Genomic DNA, 13,052 nt, shown 5'->3' on the forward strand with positions numbered 1-13,052 from the left:
GCTTGGGGCCGACTTCCTAATGCAGGGGCTGCAAGCAGCGCACAGCCCAGCTGTCCTTGGCAAACAACCCCAGTGCCCCGAAGGCAGCGCCTGCTGGCTACTCCGGGGTGCCCCGGTCAAGCCACCCACAAACGAACCGTGACCCAGCCTTTGAAGCGGCCCCAGGGCAGCGGTGGGAGTGGGGGCGGGGCGGGCGAGGGGAAGTTTGTCTTTTCCCCAGCTAGGGAGGACTCGCCAGCCGTCCCGGGGCTGCACCTCCTTGGGACGCTCGTTGGGTGGGAGCGCCGCGGCTGGCTCAGCGGTGGCCGCCTGGGTGACCGGAAAGGTGGGTCACTCGGAGCTCGGGTATCTGATTTCAGGGACCGTGCCTATGCGCTGAGTCAAACCCCGCCGCTGGGCTAGGTCTGCAGCGGGCCGGCAGAGCACAGTCAGCTGTGGTTAATGATTAATCGCTGACCACCCCGCCTCCCGCAGCTCCGGCGAGGGTGCTCCGGGAGCGTGGCCCGAGGCCCACAAGTGCCGGCAGCTGGAAGGGAAGAGAGCTGCGAGGCGGAGCGCACCCTGGGCGAAGAGGGGCAGAGGCGCAACGCCGGGGGCTGCGGGTCTCACTCCCAGCCAGCCTGGAGTTGAGAACGTTCTTCCTTCGCCCTCTCCCCGCCTCGCCCCCGCTACGCACACTTCCAAAGCCCCACATCCAGGCGCCTCCTGGGCCTCTCCTAGGTTGGGCTGCTCCAGGAAGCTTCCGTGAAAGCACCTGAAATACTAAGTTACGTTTGCCAGGAGAACTCGAGTGAGATAAAGTCGTGCGCCCACTCAGGTGAGTCTGCAGCCGAGAACTTAGGGCTCTGCTGGGAGGAGAAAGGGAAGCTGAGAGTCTTTGGACCGGGTAGCCTGGCGCTCTTATGGCTTCACCCAGCCTCCCCAGCAGTGACTGCTCCCATATCATCGATCACAGCCATGTCCCCGAGTTTGAAGTGGCCACCTGGATCAAAATCACCCTTATCCTGGTGTACCTGGTCATCTTCGTGATGGGCATTCTGGGGAACAGCGTCACCATTCGGGTCACCCAGGTGCTGCAGAAGAAAGGCTACTTGCAGAAGGAGGTGACGGACCACATGGTGAGTTTGGCTTGCTCGGACATCTTGGTGTTCCTCATTGGCATGCCCGTGGAGTTCTACAGCATCATCTGGAACCCTCTGACCACGCCCAGCTACACCCTGCCCTGCAAGCTGCATACTTTCCTCTTCGAGGCCTGCAGCTACGCCACGCTGCTGCACGTGCTGACCCTCAGCTTTGAGCGCTACATCGCCATCTGTCATCCCTTTAGGTACAAGGCTGTGTCGGGACCTTGCCAGGTAAAGCTGCTGATTGCCTTCGTCTGGGTCACCTCCGCCCTGGTGGCACTGCCCTTGCTTTTTGCCATGGGTACTGAGTACCCCCTGGTGAACGTGCCCAGCCTCCGGGGTCTCACTTGCAACCGCTCCCTCACCCGCCACCACGAGCAGCCCGAGACCTCCAATATGTCCATCTGTACCAACCTCTCCAGCCGCTGGACCGTGTTCCAGTCCAGCATCTTCGGCGCCTTCGTGGTCTACGTTGTGGTCCTGCTCTTCGTAGCCTTCATGTGTTGGAATATGATGCAGGTGCTCATGAAAAGCAAGCAGGGCACGCTCGCCGGGGGCGCGCGGGGGCCGCAGCTGAGGAAGTCCGAGAGCGAAGAGAGCAGGACCGCCAGGAGGCAGACCATCATCTTCCTGAGTGAGTCCTAGGTGGGGGGCAACGCGCCAGCAGCCTCCCAACCTTTCCCCGCCCCTGCCCGGGGCCACTGCCTGTGACCCTCTCCAGGGGAAGTCTTGCCCTAGAAGTGTACACCGAATTTCACTGAGGTGTAAGAGCCTTGTAGCAGAATGAGGGCATTGCTCTGGGTCTCTGGATATTTCTTTATGTTTTGGGGATTCATGGTGGGTTATGGTGAAAGAGCACTAGACCAGATATCAGAAAGTCTGGGTGCATTCCAGAACATCACTGCTATGACCTTTGGCAAGTCACAAAAAAATCTTCGGTAAAATGGGGACAATAATATTAGAGAATATGAAAGACAAATCAGATAATGCAAGAGGGGTGAAAGTCCTTTACAAAAGACCAAGTTCTGCAGAGATAAAGGGGACAGTCTTATCTAGCTCTGTCTTAACTCCGGGAAGCCTTTCTCCGGCAATTAGCTTTTGTTCCCATTTTTCTCCTCTGTTGGAGAAAGCTGGCTGTGAGGGACACACACTCTTGGGCTCTGGTCTTTTATTCCTTGGAGCCTCTCCTACCCAATCTTTTTTATTTTTTATTTATTTTTTCCCATTTATTTATTTTATTGCATTTTAGGTTTTGGGGTACATGTGAAGAACATGCAAAATTGTTGCATAGGTACACACCTGGCAGTGTGATTTGCTGCCTTCCTCCCCATCACCTTTTGGCATTTCTCCCCTTGCTATCTCTCCCCAGCTTCCCATCCCCCACTGTCCCTCCCCTATTTCCCCCCAACCTACACCAGTGTGTAGTGCTCCCCTCCCTGTGTCCATGTGTTCTCATTGTTCAACACCCACCTATGAGTGAGAACATGTGGTGTTTGATCTTCTGCTCTTCTGTCAGTTTGCTGAGAATGATGGTTCCCAGGTTCATCCATGTCCCTACAAAGGACCCAAACTCATCGTTTTTGATGGCTGCATAATATTCCATGGTGTATATGTGCCACATTTTCCCTGTCCAGTCTATCGTCGATGGGCATTTGGGTTGGTTCCAGGTCTTTGCTATTGTAAACAGTGCTGCAATGAACATTCGTGTGCACGTGTCCTTATAGTAGAATGATTTGTAATCCTTTGGATATATACCCAGTAATGGGATTGCTGGGTCAAATGGAATTTCTATTTCTAGGTCCTTGAGGAATCGCCACACTGTCTTCCACGATGGTTGAACTAATTTACACTCCCACCAACAGTGTAAAAGTGTTCCTATTTCTCCACATCCTCTCCAGCATCTGTTGTCTCCAGATTTTTTAATGATTGCCATTCTAACTGGCGTGAGATGGTATCTCAATGTTGTTTTGATTTGCATTTCTCTGATGACCGGTGATGATGAGCATTTTTTCATATGTTTGTTGGCCTCATGTATGTCTTCTTTTGTAAAGTATCTGTTCATATCCTTTGCCCACTTTTGAATGGGCTAAGACATGGGAGCTCTCAGACAGCACTCCCCAGGGCTTGGGTTTCTGCCACCGTGGGCCTGTTCCAGATAAACAGGTTTATCTGAAACAGGACGGCCTGTTTATCTGATCCAGAAAATCTGGCTTCACTGATTTCTAGGATTTGAATAATCTCCTCATATACCCAGTTCTTAGGCTTGCTCTCCAAAGTGTTGTGATACAAGTATTTAATGTTGATACCTTCTCTATTTGAAAAGACCCCACAGATCTGATGACCCCAAAGACTTTAGAAGAGGGGCTTAGTCGCTGGGAGACAAAGCTTTAATGGAGACACAGGAAATGTGTGTGAGCAAAGGGTTTAAAAATATATTTTTTAGCAGAAACGGTAAAAAGGATCCATTGTGGGTGTGTGAGTGTGAGTCAAGGAGTAGATATTAGATATAACACACATTTCCCCTTCTAACCTCTACCCTGTCCCCCGTGGCATCAGGAAAAGGAATAAATCATGGTGCTGTTTGTTTTAGTGTGGGCAACCGGGCAGCAGGTTCCAGGGAGAGGAGGTAGACATGAGAGAGGGTTGGAAGGTACTTGGAGAGTGACAGAAAGACCTGGGTCTTGTCTCAGGCCAGTCCCTGGCTTCTAGTGGGTCACTAATTGTTAAAAGTTTAGGGTCTAATTTTAAAACCTTTTAATTCAATTTGAAATAATTGCTCTAATGAATTTCAAAGTACTCAGAGGCAGCCATAGAAGAGGTGGATGATGCCCTTACCTTGTGCCCCCAGGGGCTGGGCCTTGACAGCTCTGGCAGAGACCAGCTGACTCAACTTTACTCTCCTTCTCGCAAAATGAGAATATTTGGATGCTACTCTGTGTTAGGGGCTGTGCCAGGTGAGCGTTATTTCCATCTTCTAGAGGAGAAATCTGAGACTTAGAGAAGACCTAGTTCAGAATCACCTAAGTGCAGCTCCAAGATTCTCGCTGTGTTTTTCAGGGCAGGGAAATGCGTGTCTGTCCATGACTTTCACAGGCATGTGGTAAAAGGAAAATGAAACAAGGCAGGACTTTGACAAGCGTAGGTAAGCCTGGTGGTGTTGCTGCCTCCTAGGGCCAGCCTTTCTGGAAGTTGGAATAGGTAACATTATCTCGAGACTTGGGAAGGGCACCCAACTCAGTCTATCACCTACTGGCTGCTACTACTCAAAATGTTCCACGAAAAAATGGACATTGCATTTGCTTAAAGCTTGAATGTTTGTTAAAAGGCTAGTTCTCCTGTCCTCCAAAAGTATTCCCTTAAGCATATCTTAAATTATAAGCTCAGTTTATACTTTAGTGTGGTTAATTAAATCCCCCCCACAACTTTTTTTTTTTTTTTTTGAATGGGGAGGACTGGCATGAGTGGATAAGGATTAGGGAGTAGACATGTATTAACAAGTGGCCTTCAACTACCTCCCAGTCTAACTTAGGAATTAAGGCTGCCTTTCACCAAAGGGAAAATCATTGATTTATCATTACTCTCTGGGCAATCTCTGTGTTTTCTGTATTTCTCTGAGTAGACGTCTGTTCTCCCCGCAGTGGGTGTTTCAAGTTAAAGTCAGTCTCCATTTGCAGCATAAAATCAGAATGTCACAGACTTTTATTTAGAGATGGATAGGACCTTGGCAATCATCTCATCCCATTAGTAATTGCCTGGAATGAGTTTGTTCTTGCTGCTGCTCTCATTCTTTCCTTCTAGTTCTTTCCTCCTTTCCTATACCAACTGTATATTAATCACCCACTGTGTTCCCGGCATAAAGATTGTTGAATGGCAATCAGGTGCTCAATGTGTGACAATGTCCTGGGGGAGTTTTCCATTTGTGTTTAGCACATTTTCTCTGTGGTAGGTTTTCAAAGCAGTTCTCGCAAATGTCCTCCTCTCCCAATGAATTTCAAAGAGCTTTTAAAAATAGGAACCTCACTAATTAATTCAAGTTAGGAAATAAATTAATGGAGTGAAGAGGAAGGAATCATGGCTGGCATTCATCAGATTAATACAATGCAATTTACTTTGTGAGTTTTATAAAACTTGTGCTTTGGGGCATTTTTAACCCAGAACAAATGAACACATAAATTGCTTACAAATCGCTGAATTTAATATAGTGATTTACCTGTCTTTTTGGTATTTCGTTTCACAGATGGATCAAATTAAAATAAATATTTATTCATTTCAAACATATTTTAAATTTAATGTGAAATGTAAATGATGACATATCACAAGTAGTCCTTGGAGCTCTTGAGGCAATAAAGAAAACAAGACTGTTCCCCCCTCATTGTTAAAAATGCTAACTTCTGCATTACAGAAACAAAATTCATAAATCTACCCAAGCTATAGAAGCCTATATAGAAAATATTAATTTTCCTCTCTTCATCTTTCACTATTGTGCCTCAGTCTAGCCGAGGTGCTGGGCTGGCAAATAAGGAAAACAAATTGGGAACTCTGGGAGAGAAAGAGAGGCTGGGGTGCCTACTAGCTCTCAAGCAATTTACAGGAGGAAACGATAATGATGCAGAAGTGCACATTCCTGGAAACAGGAGTGCTTGTCTTGCCTCTTGTCAATCTGGTGAGAAATCAGTACTAGGCTTGGTTCCTGTTTCAAGGCTACAGCCAGGGTGGCATGGTAATATTTGTCCGATGTCAGAACAGAGGTTGCTGGTCTGGATTTCTGCCTCTCCTGGAGAAAAGGAACTGATAATTTGGTTCTCTGTGCCATCCCTTGAATGTTGAGGATGTGCAAAATGAGACTTCCTTTCAAGCAAGTCTTTCCCCAGACCTCCCATCTTCTCTTTCTGAAGTCTCATTTGGAGTTATTCTCAATGCAGACAGCATCCAGGTCTGTGGACACTTGTGTGTGTCTATTGCACACATGGCTTGCTGTCAAGTGTCACCCACTCAAAGTGGAATGACCAAAGTAATTTTTTAAAAAATTTGTGTAATAACTTTCAAGTGATTGGGACTCAGTTACAACTACCTCCCAGAGAACTATGGGCAGTGATTGGCTTTCAACTATTGTTATGAAAAGAGATTTTTACAGACAATCATGAGGTTATTAAATGAAAAAAAAACAGAAGATTCCTAACTCTAGAATAATTACACTCTTTTGCATTCTGGTTTGCTCTCCAGAGTCAGAAGGAAAGGGAAGGAGTTACATCTAGTGACAGGGATTACAATCAACTTGGGTTGCTCATGTTGAATATGGAAGTCATTCATCGTGTGTATTTGGATGGAACAAAGGTTGAGAGTTGCTATTGTCATGGGCTACTCTAAAAATGAGGTTGATGTACGTTTACAAATTCGTGACGTGGTTCAGGGAGAAGCAAAGAGGAGGAGATCAGAGTTTTAATTCTGGGTTTTTAGACACCAGAATTAGAAGTAAAATGAAGCAGGGTCGGGGGCGGGGAGAGAGAGAGAGAGAGAGAGAGAGAGAGAACGAGAACAAACTGAGATGTTGACAGTCAGTCCTCTTTACCCCAGGACAATCAATACCCAAAAAGAACTTGCAAAGTTGGTTCCCTTAAAGTAGGTTAAAAACATTTGAAAAGAGGTCTCATTGGGACTTGAAAGTGAAAATTATGAAAATAAATTTATTTGTATTTTATAAATATAAGTTAGAGTTACAACTATATATTCTTATAATCATTATTCAGAATGAATCCAATGTGGCTTTTTTGAGGGCATTATTTTTCTAACAAAACCGTATGACAACCTTTGTGTTTTATTTTTTCAGTAAGATTATAAGGGCCTCTTTCATTCTTTGCTATTTAAATCACCCTCAGGGAAGCACCTATACTTGCATTATCCTCGCCAATTTTCCATTCTTCTGTAATTATCTGGTCTAATTTGAGCAAACCTTCGCTTGTCGATGGCTTGGCATTGGATTCATCTGTTTTTTCAGCTTCCTTTTCGTTGACTTCATGAAATTCTGTACCCCATGTGCAGGCCATAACCAAAAATATAATTAGTTTGAAAACCAGTCCCTATACGCCACTGTGTATTTGGTATTACACAGAAGTGAAATGCCTTGAAATGCTTTGAAAGTGCCCATAAGAATTCTTAGTGGTTGTTTTCTTCACTGGGTTAAATACTGGTCTTGCAATCATATTTTCACCATTAGTTTTCTTAGCAAAGGCTTTTTCTGTGGTGTAAAGGATACATCAACACAGTGTTTGAGGGAAATACCATCAAAATTAAATTTGTGACATTTTTAGTATAAGGTATTATTTTTGACTCAAATGTTTCAATTTTTCAGAAAGAAGTTTTGCCTCAAAGATTCAGATCACCTCTATTCCCTTTATTGATGTAGATGTGGCTGTAATAAATGGTATTTCATGTTTATTTTCCTATTTGTGATATCTGTCATAAATTGCAAGTGTCCTGTGATCAGCCTGGCAGACAAATATAATAATGCTGCTTTATTTTTATAACCAGGCTGTCTCAAAGATTTCATTTCTCTGCTGGAGAGATGCATCGTTTCCAAGGAAGGGGATATCGGAATCCCAGTCCCCATTCATTAGCAAGCCTGTTCATCTGTCAGTCTCATGGGGGCTTCTGAAATCAGTTGCACAAAGCATTTGGCTTATTAGTGCTAAAACCACTCAGAATAAAAGTCATTTGCAAGTTGCAACAGCGCAGTGGATGAATATTGAATTGGGAGTCAAGGGGCCCCTCTGGCTGTACAAGGCAAGCTCCCCTGGTCCACCATTTGGAGGACACTATCGGCTCCTATCCCTTTTCCTGCTGCACACTTCCTCTGCCAGGCTGCAGCCCTGGGACCAGTCATCTGACTCTCCACCTCTACTGTTGACTGTTTACTGAGCACTGGAGACAAGGCTGGTCATCCTTGCTGCTGCATGTTCTCATAAATGAATGGTGTTCAGCCTCACCTGGGCCCTGCCCTCTGGTGGACACCTTCCTTTGCAAGCACCTTCAAAGAGCTCTGGCTCCCACGCTACTCTTTCTACTTTGTTTCCAGCAAGGCTGCTCCCTGAGTGAGGGTCCTTGACTACGGTGTCATCACTGGAAAAATCTCCATCTATTCTTGCCTGTATCTGGGCTGTTCACACAGCAGCCACTGGGATCTTGTTGACACCTCCATCTCTGACCCCAGCAAAGCAAAGCCAGTCAATGGTATCTTATGGCTCTTATATCAACCACAGACCAAAACTCTTGACATAAGCCTCTCATATCAGCTGCCTTTCCAACTCTATTAAGTGCCATTCTTCCCTTCTGTTAGTCTGCTCTGGTCAGGGTAATAACATCCCACAGACTGGATGCCTTGAGGCATAGACATTTAACGTCCCACAGTTCTGGAAGCTAGAAGTCTCAGATCAAGGTGCAGCAGGGTTGGTTTCTTCTGAGGGCTTTCTCCTTGGTTTGCAAATAGCTGTTGTCTCATTGTGTCCTCACCTGGCCTTCTCTGCACGTGAATTCTCCTGGTGTCTCTTCCTCTTCTTAGAAGAATGCTGGTCCTACCAGTTTAGGGCCCCACCCTTACAACTTCATTTAACCTGAATTACCTCCCAAAGGCCCAATTTCCAAATACAATCACTGTGGCTTAGGCCTTTAACATGTGAATTTGCAGGGGACACAGTTCAGTTTACAACACCCCTTAATTGCCTTATTCCACGGGCTCCCCTTCAAGTCCTTCAAATAACCATGACTGGCTATCTTCCCCCATGCTGCCTGTGTATGGGTTGTTTCCTCTGCGTGGATGCTTCTCTGTCTTACTCTACTCTCTACCTCCTCCCCAGTTCCATCTCCTTCTCCTGGTTAATGTCTTTCTCCTCTCTCAGATCTCCCCAGGGAAGCTGGCCCATCCTCCCTGATTCCATTAAACCTCCTCAAAACAAGACTTGCAGTTGTCATTTTACATTTAATTGTGCAATCACTCGATTGATGTCTGTCTTCCAATTCCTTGAGGACAGGAGCATTCACTAATTTCCCTCAACACTGTACCTCATTCCAGCATAGCGTCTAGCACATAGCAGATGGTCAGTGAATATTTGTTGACTGAACAAATGAATGAATGAGCCTCAGCTTGGAATTGAGAGGCAATGTTCTGTTTTCCCTTGGGCATGCATTCCTATAGAAGTGTTCTGGTTCATCTGAACCAAAGATGCTCTCTTTGAAAGGGATATGATTCCTCTGAGGCCTCTGAAGTCAAGCCATCATGGAGAACATTTAAGATTTGCTTGACCCTGAGCAAATTTATGCTCTGTGCTAATCAGACCCTGAATGTTAGCTTTAACCATGTATACCTGCCAGAAGGAACCATGAAATGAAAGTGATTAGGGTGGTGAACAGTCCTTGTTAAACTCTGTTGAGCAAGATGTTAAATGCAATGATACAACTCTAAACATGACTTCTCAGCAGGCTCTTTTACCTGCTGAGGTGTTAACAAGGGGGAACTCGAGGTAATGAGGCTGTAGTGGGGGTGACATTTTGAAAATATTAAACTGTTGTATTTGACCGGAGCGTAGAAAGTTATCACAAGACAAAAGTATGCCAGATTGCAGGGTCATTTATTATGCTGGCGACCACAGAGGACTCACGTCTCTCCAACCTGTGGTGGCAAAAGGAGGGTGCCACGATTTTTTATACCCGAAAAACCACCTTGGGAGTGGGGGTGAGGGGTGGGGATGGGGATGAAAAGGCTTCAGACATTCCAAGGGCTAGTGGATTCTGTAAATTACCTCCTGGGCAGAGGTGAGGGTGGGGGTCTCCGGACATTCCAAGGGCCAGGGGACTTTTGTCATTCCGTTTGTTACTTAAGTGGTTTACAGAAGTCAAGATAAACATTTGTTTACACATTATCTGGTTAAGGTGGAAATCACAGACCTTAGTTACTTATTACAAGTCACAGGAGCCAGGATGGAACGAGCTTGGGCTTCTTAGTCTGGCAATTGCCAGTAAGCAAAGGCTAGCAATTCTGGCAGTTACTGATAAGAAAAGGTAAGCAGCTTTACATAGTGGCTAGTTTGCAAAGCAAACTAGCAGTTTTATTTACAGTAGCCAAGGCTAGCAGTTATTGTGAGGAGAATGGGGCAGCCATTTCAACTTATCTAAAAACAGTTTTACATTTTATAAAATAGTTTTGCTCTGGTTCTGGCTCTAGGCCAGCACAATATCACAAAACCAATGTGTTTATATTTCCACCTTAAATTGCAACCACTTGTAGCTATCTCTCTCAAGGGTGAGCCCCACTTACCATCCTAGGGAAGGAAAAACCAGCTTCTACCTGGGACAAAGGTGTTGTGGATCCATTCTGGATCCAGAGGATGGAATTACTGACCTCTTTAGCTGGGCAACTATCTTGAAAGCCAGGCTTTGTGAAGGATGAAAAAGGATTGCCTAACTTCATACCTCTCCCTTTAATATATTACGAGCCCAGACTAGTGGACTAGATCAGCCAGTTCCAGATGAGACCATAGCTATGGGGTTTGGAATTTATCCTTGGAAGCCTTGTAGGGTTTTAAGAAATTAAACAGCACAGTTGAATTTCTAACACCCCTAGAGTGACAGCATTTTTTGCAATTCGGGTCAAAGTACAGGCCTGGCTGTGTTTATAGAATAAAAACCAGACAACCCTTCATTGGGACACAGTTCTGGTAGAGTGGCTGATACTGGTGAGTTCTCCTTTCCATTAGCCAGACCTCTGACCCTTGGTTTCTCCAAGTCTTGCGGCTGCCACTGCCCTCCATGGCCAGACAGTGACTGCTTCCATTCAGCAACTCCCCCATTCCCAGCACGGAGGCCCAAGCTGCCCCCACATTGCCCAGGCTCTGGTTAGTAGGCGGCCCTAGGGAGCTGAGCTAGGTCGCAGTAGCTCTCACCTGTCGTCTCTTTTGCCCAGGGGTCTATTCATTCTTCAGTGACTATCTCCAGTCTCTGCTTCTTCCATGATGCCTTCCTGGACTATGCCAGCCTACACTGAGCTTCCTATGCCTGGTGAGCCATCTTAGACATTTCTCAGAAGGGGACACAGATGGTGTCTCCTGACTGTATTGGAACTCCCTAAGATCAGGGACCCAGCACTGTTGTACATCTTCAACTTTCCTCACTGGGCTGGGGGCACAGTGGCCATGCATTGCTTGAGAGATTGAGGGATTGAAGTTCTCTGACAGTGGCTGCTGCTCTTGAAATGGAGGGAAAGCACCCTCACTATGATCCTCAGGAAGCTCTACCCGCCTTTCCTTCTTTCCCTGTGCTAGGAAGAATTCTGAAATGGCCTCCAAAATGCCTGGTCCCCAAGGTGTACATATCATGTCTCAGTTATTCAATCAAACACGAATCTAGTGTTGCAAGTAGGAAAGTAATTTAAGTTCCCAAGTCTGTTGACCTTAAAATAGGGCAATTTTCTGTGTGGGTTTAACTAAGTCACATGAGCCTTTAAATCTAGGTCTAGAGGTCTGAGGCAGGAGAACTAAGAGACCCAAAGCATGAGAGGCATTTGACCAGGGAGAAATTCTCCATTGCTGGCTTCGGATATAAAGGGAACTGGCAGAGAATATAGGTAGGTTCTAGGAGCTGAACACCAGCAAGAAAATGGGCCCTGAATAAGATAAGAGATAAATTTGCCTCCAGAACTTCTAGAAAAGAGTTCAGCCTGGCCTACACCTTGAGAACTCAGGCATACCTTGCCTGGATCTCTGATCTACAGAATTGTGTGCTAATAAATAAGTGTTATTTCAAGCCACTAAATTTTTGATAATTTGCTATGTACCGATAAAAACTAATAAATTCACTGAACTCTAGTAAAGGAGCTCCCTGCCTTAGCTATAACTTCCAAGACAGGTTCAATCTCCAGGAGCTTCTCTTTGAAAAGCCTCACCTTCCAAGAACTGCCTTTGGCCCAGCCATTCACAGGTCCACCAACCACTTATTGATCACCTACCTGCTCAGTGCTAATGATCCAGAAGTTCACCAAGATCCGGGGCACCATGGAATGTTCACTGGACTCTTAGACTCTCGTTTAGAGAATTCAGAATGTAAGGGTTTGAGTCCCACCAGCTGGGTTTTTAGAATGCTGATTCCTTGATAGTCAAAAAGGAAAATGGTATTGAATTGATCTTCTAATTATCATCCTTTTGGTAGCTCTACTTCCTCTAGCCTGGCGCTAGGTGCTGTATAAATGTTTGGTGAATAAGTTGATGTCTGGGCAGGTTTGCTGCTTCCCAGATTCCTCCTCACCAGAGGGGAGATACCTGCAGCCCTCATCATTTGGCTTCAAATGGAGAAAACATGTCAGAGAGGAACCCAATCATGGTGCCGAAGCAAGTCTGAGTAAGAGAAGTGTCTTGGGCTAACAAACTTTATTATTTACTGATTTTAGAGCCTTTGCCAATTTAGAAACTTGACAGAAATTCTTGTTTGTACTTACCATGTGTAAGAGCCATTCGGGCAAGCAGAGGGTTTAGCACTGAGGCCACTGCTTTGCACACCTCAAAGGTGGCTGGGAAGTTGGACAGCGGTGGTGTTATTGGTACCTGACAGATAGAGACTGGGAGGCAAGGCTGCAGCATCAAGTTGCCATTGCACTTGTTCAATGTCTAACTGTCCATGAAACCAACAGCATGCAGTGATGGGGGCAAGCCCAGCTGGGAGTGATGAAGTTCATTGAACCTGCAGCAAGAAGCCATTCTCTTTCTCTAGTGAAGAGGAAAGAGAAAATCAACTCTGCTTTAGAAATAAAACACTTTACACAGAGTGCTGGGGCCAGAGATGAAATAATTTGACTTTATACATTCTATTCTATTTGGCTTTATATATTATATTATGTAGGTTATATATTGTATGTGTATGTAATATAACTATTAATCTCTTATACTA

General features: G+C 45.5%; 1 protein-coding gene across 1 annotated transcript in view; it reads left to right on the plus strand.

The window, feature by feature from the left end:
* Positions 1-419: 419 nt before the first annotated feature.
* Positions 420-13,052, plus strand: part of GPR39 (G protein-coupled receptor 39) — a 219,929-nt gene continuing 207,296 nt past the window's right edge. Inside the window, exon 1 of the mRNA XM_017536075.2 lies at positions 420-1,758. Coding sequence (XP_017391564.2) covers positions 903-1,758 — 856 coding nt within the window. The 5' untranslated portion in view covers positions 420-902. The remainder of the gene's footprint in view (positions 1,759-13,052) is intronic.

This window comes from Cebus imitator, unplaced genomic scaffold, assembly GCF_001604975.1.
Source record: "Cebus imitator isolate Cc_AM_T3 unplaced genomic scaffold, Cebus_imitator-1.0 Scaffold95, whole genome shotgun sequence".
Classification (NCBI taxonomy): Eukaryota; Metazoa; Chordata; class Mammalia; order Primates; family Cebidae; genus Cebus; species Cebus imitator.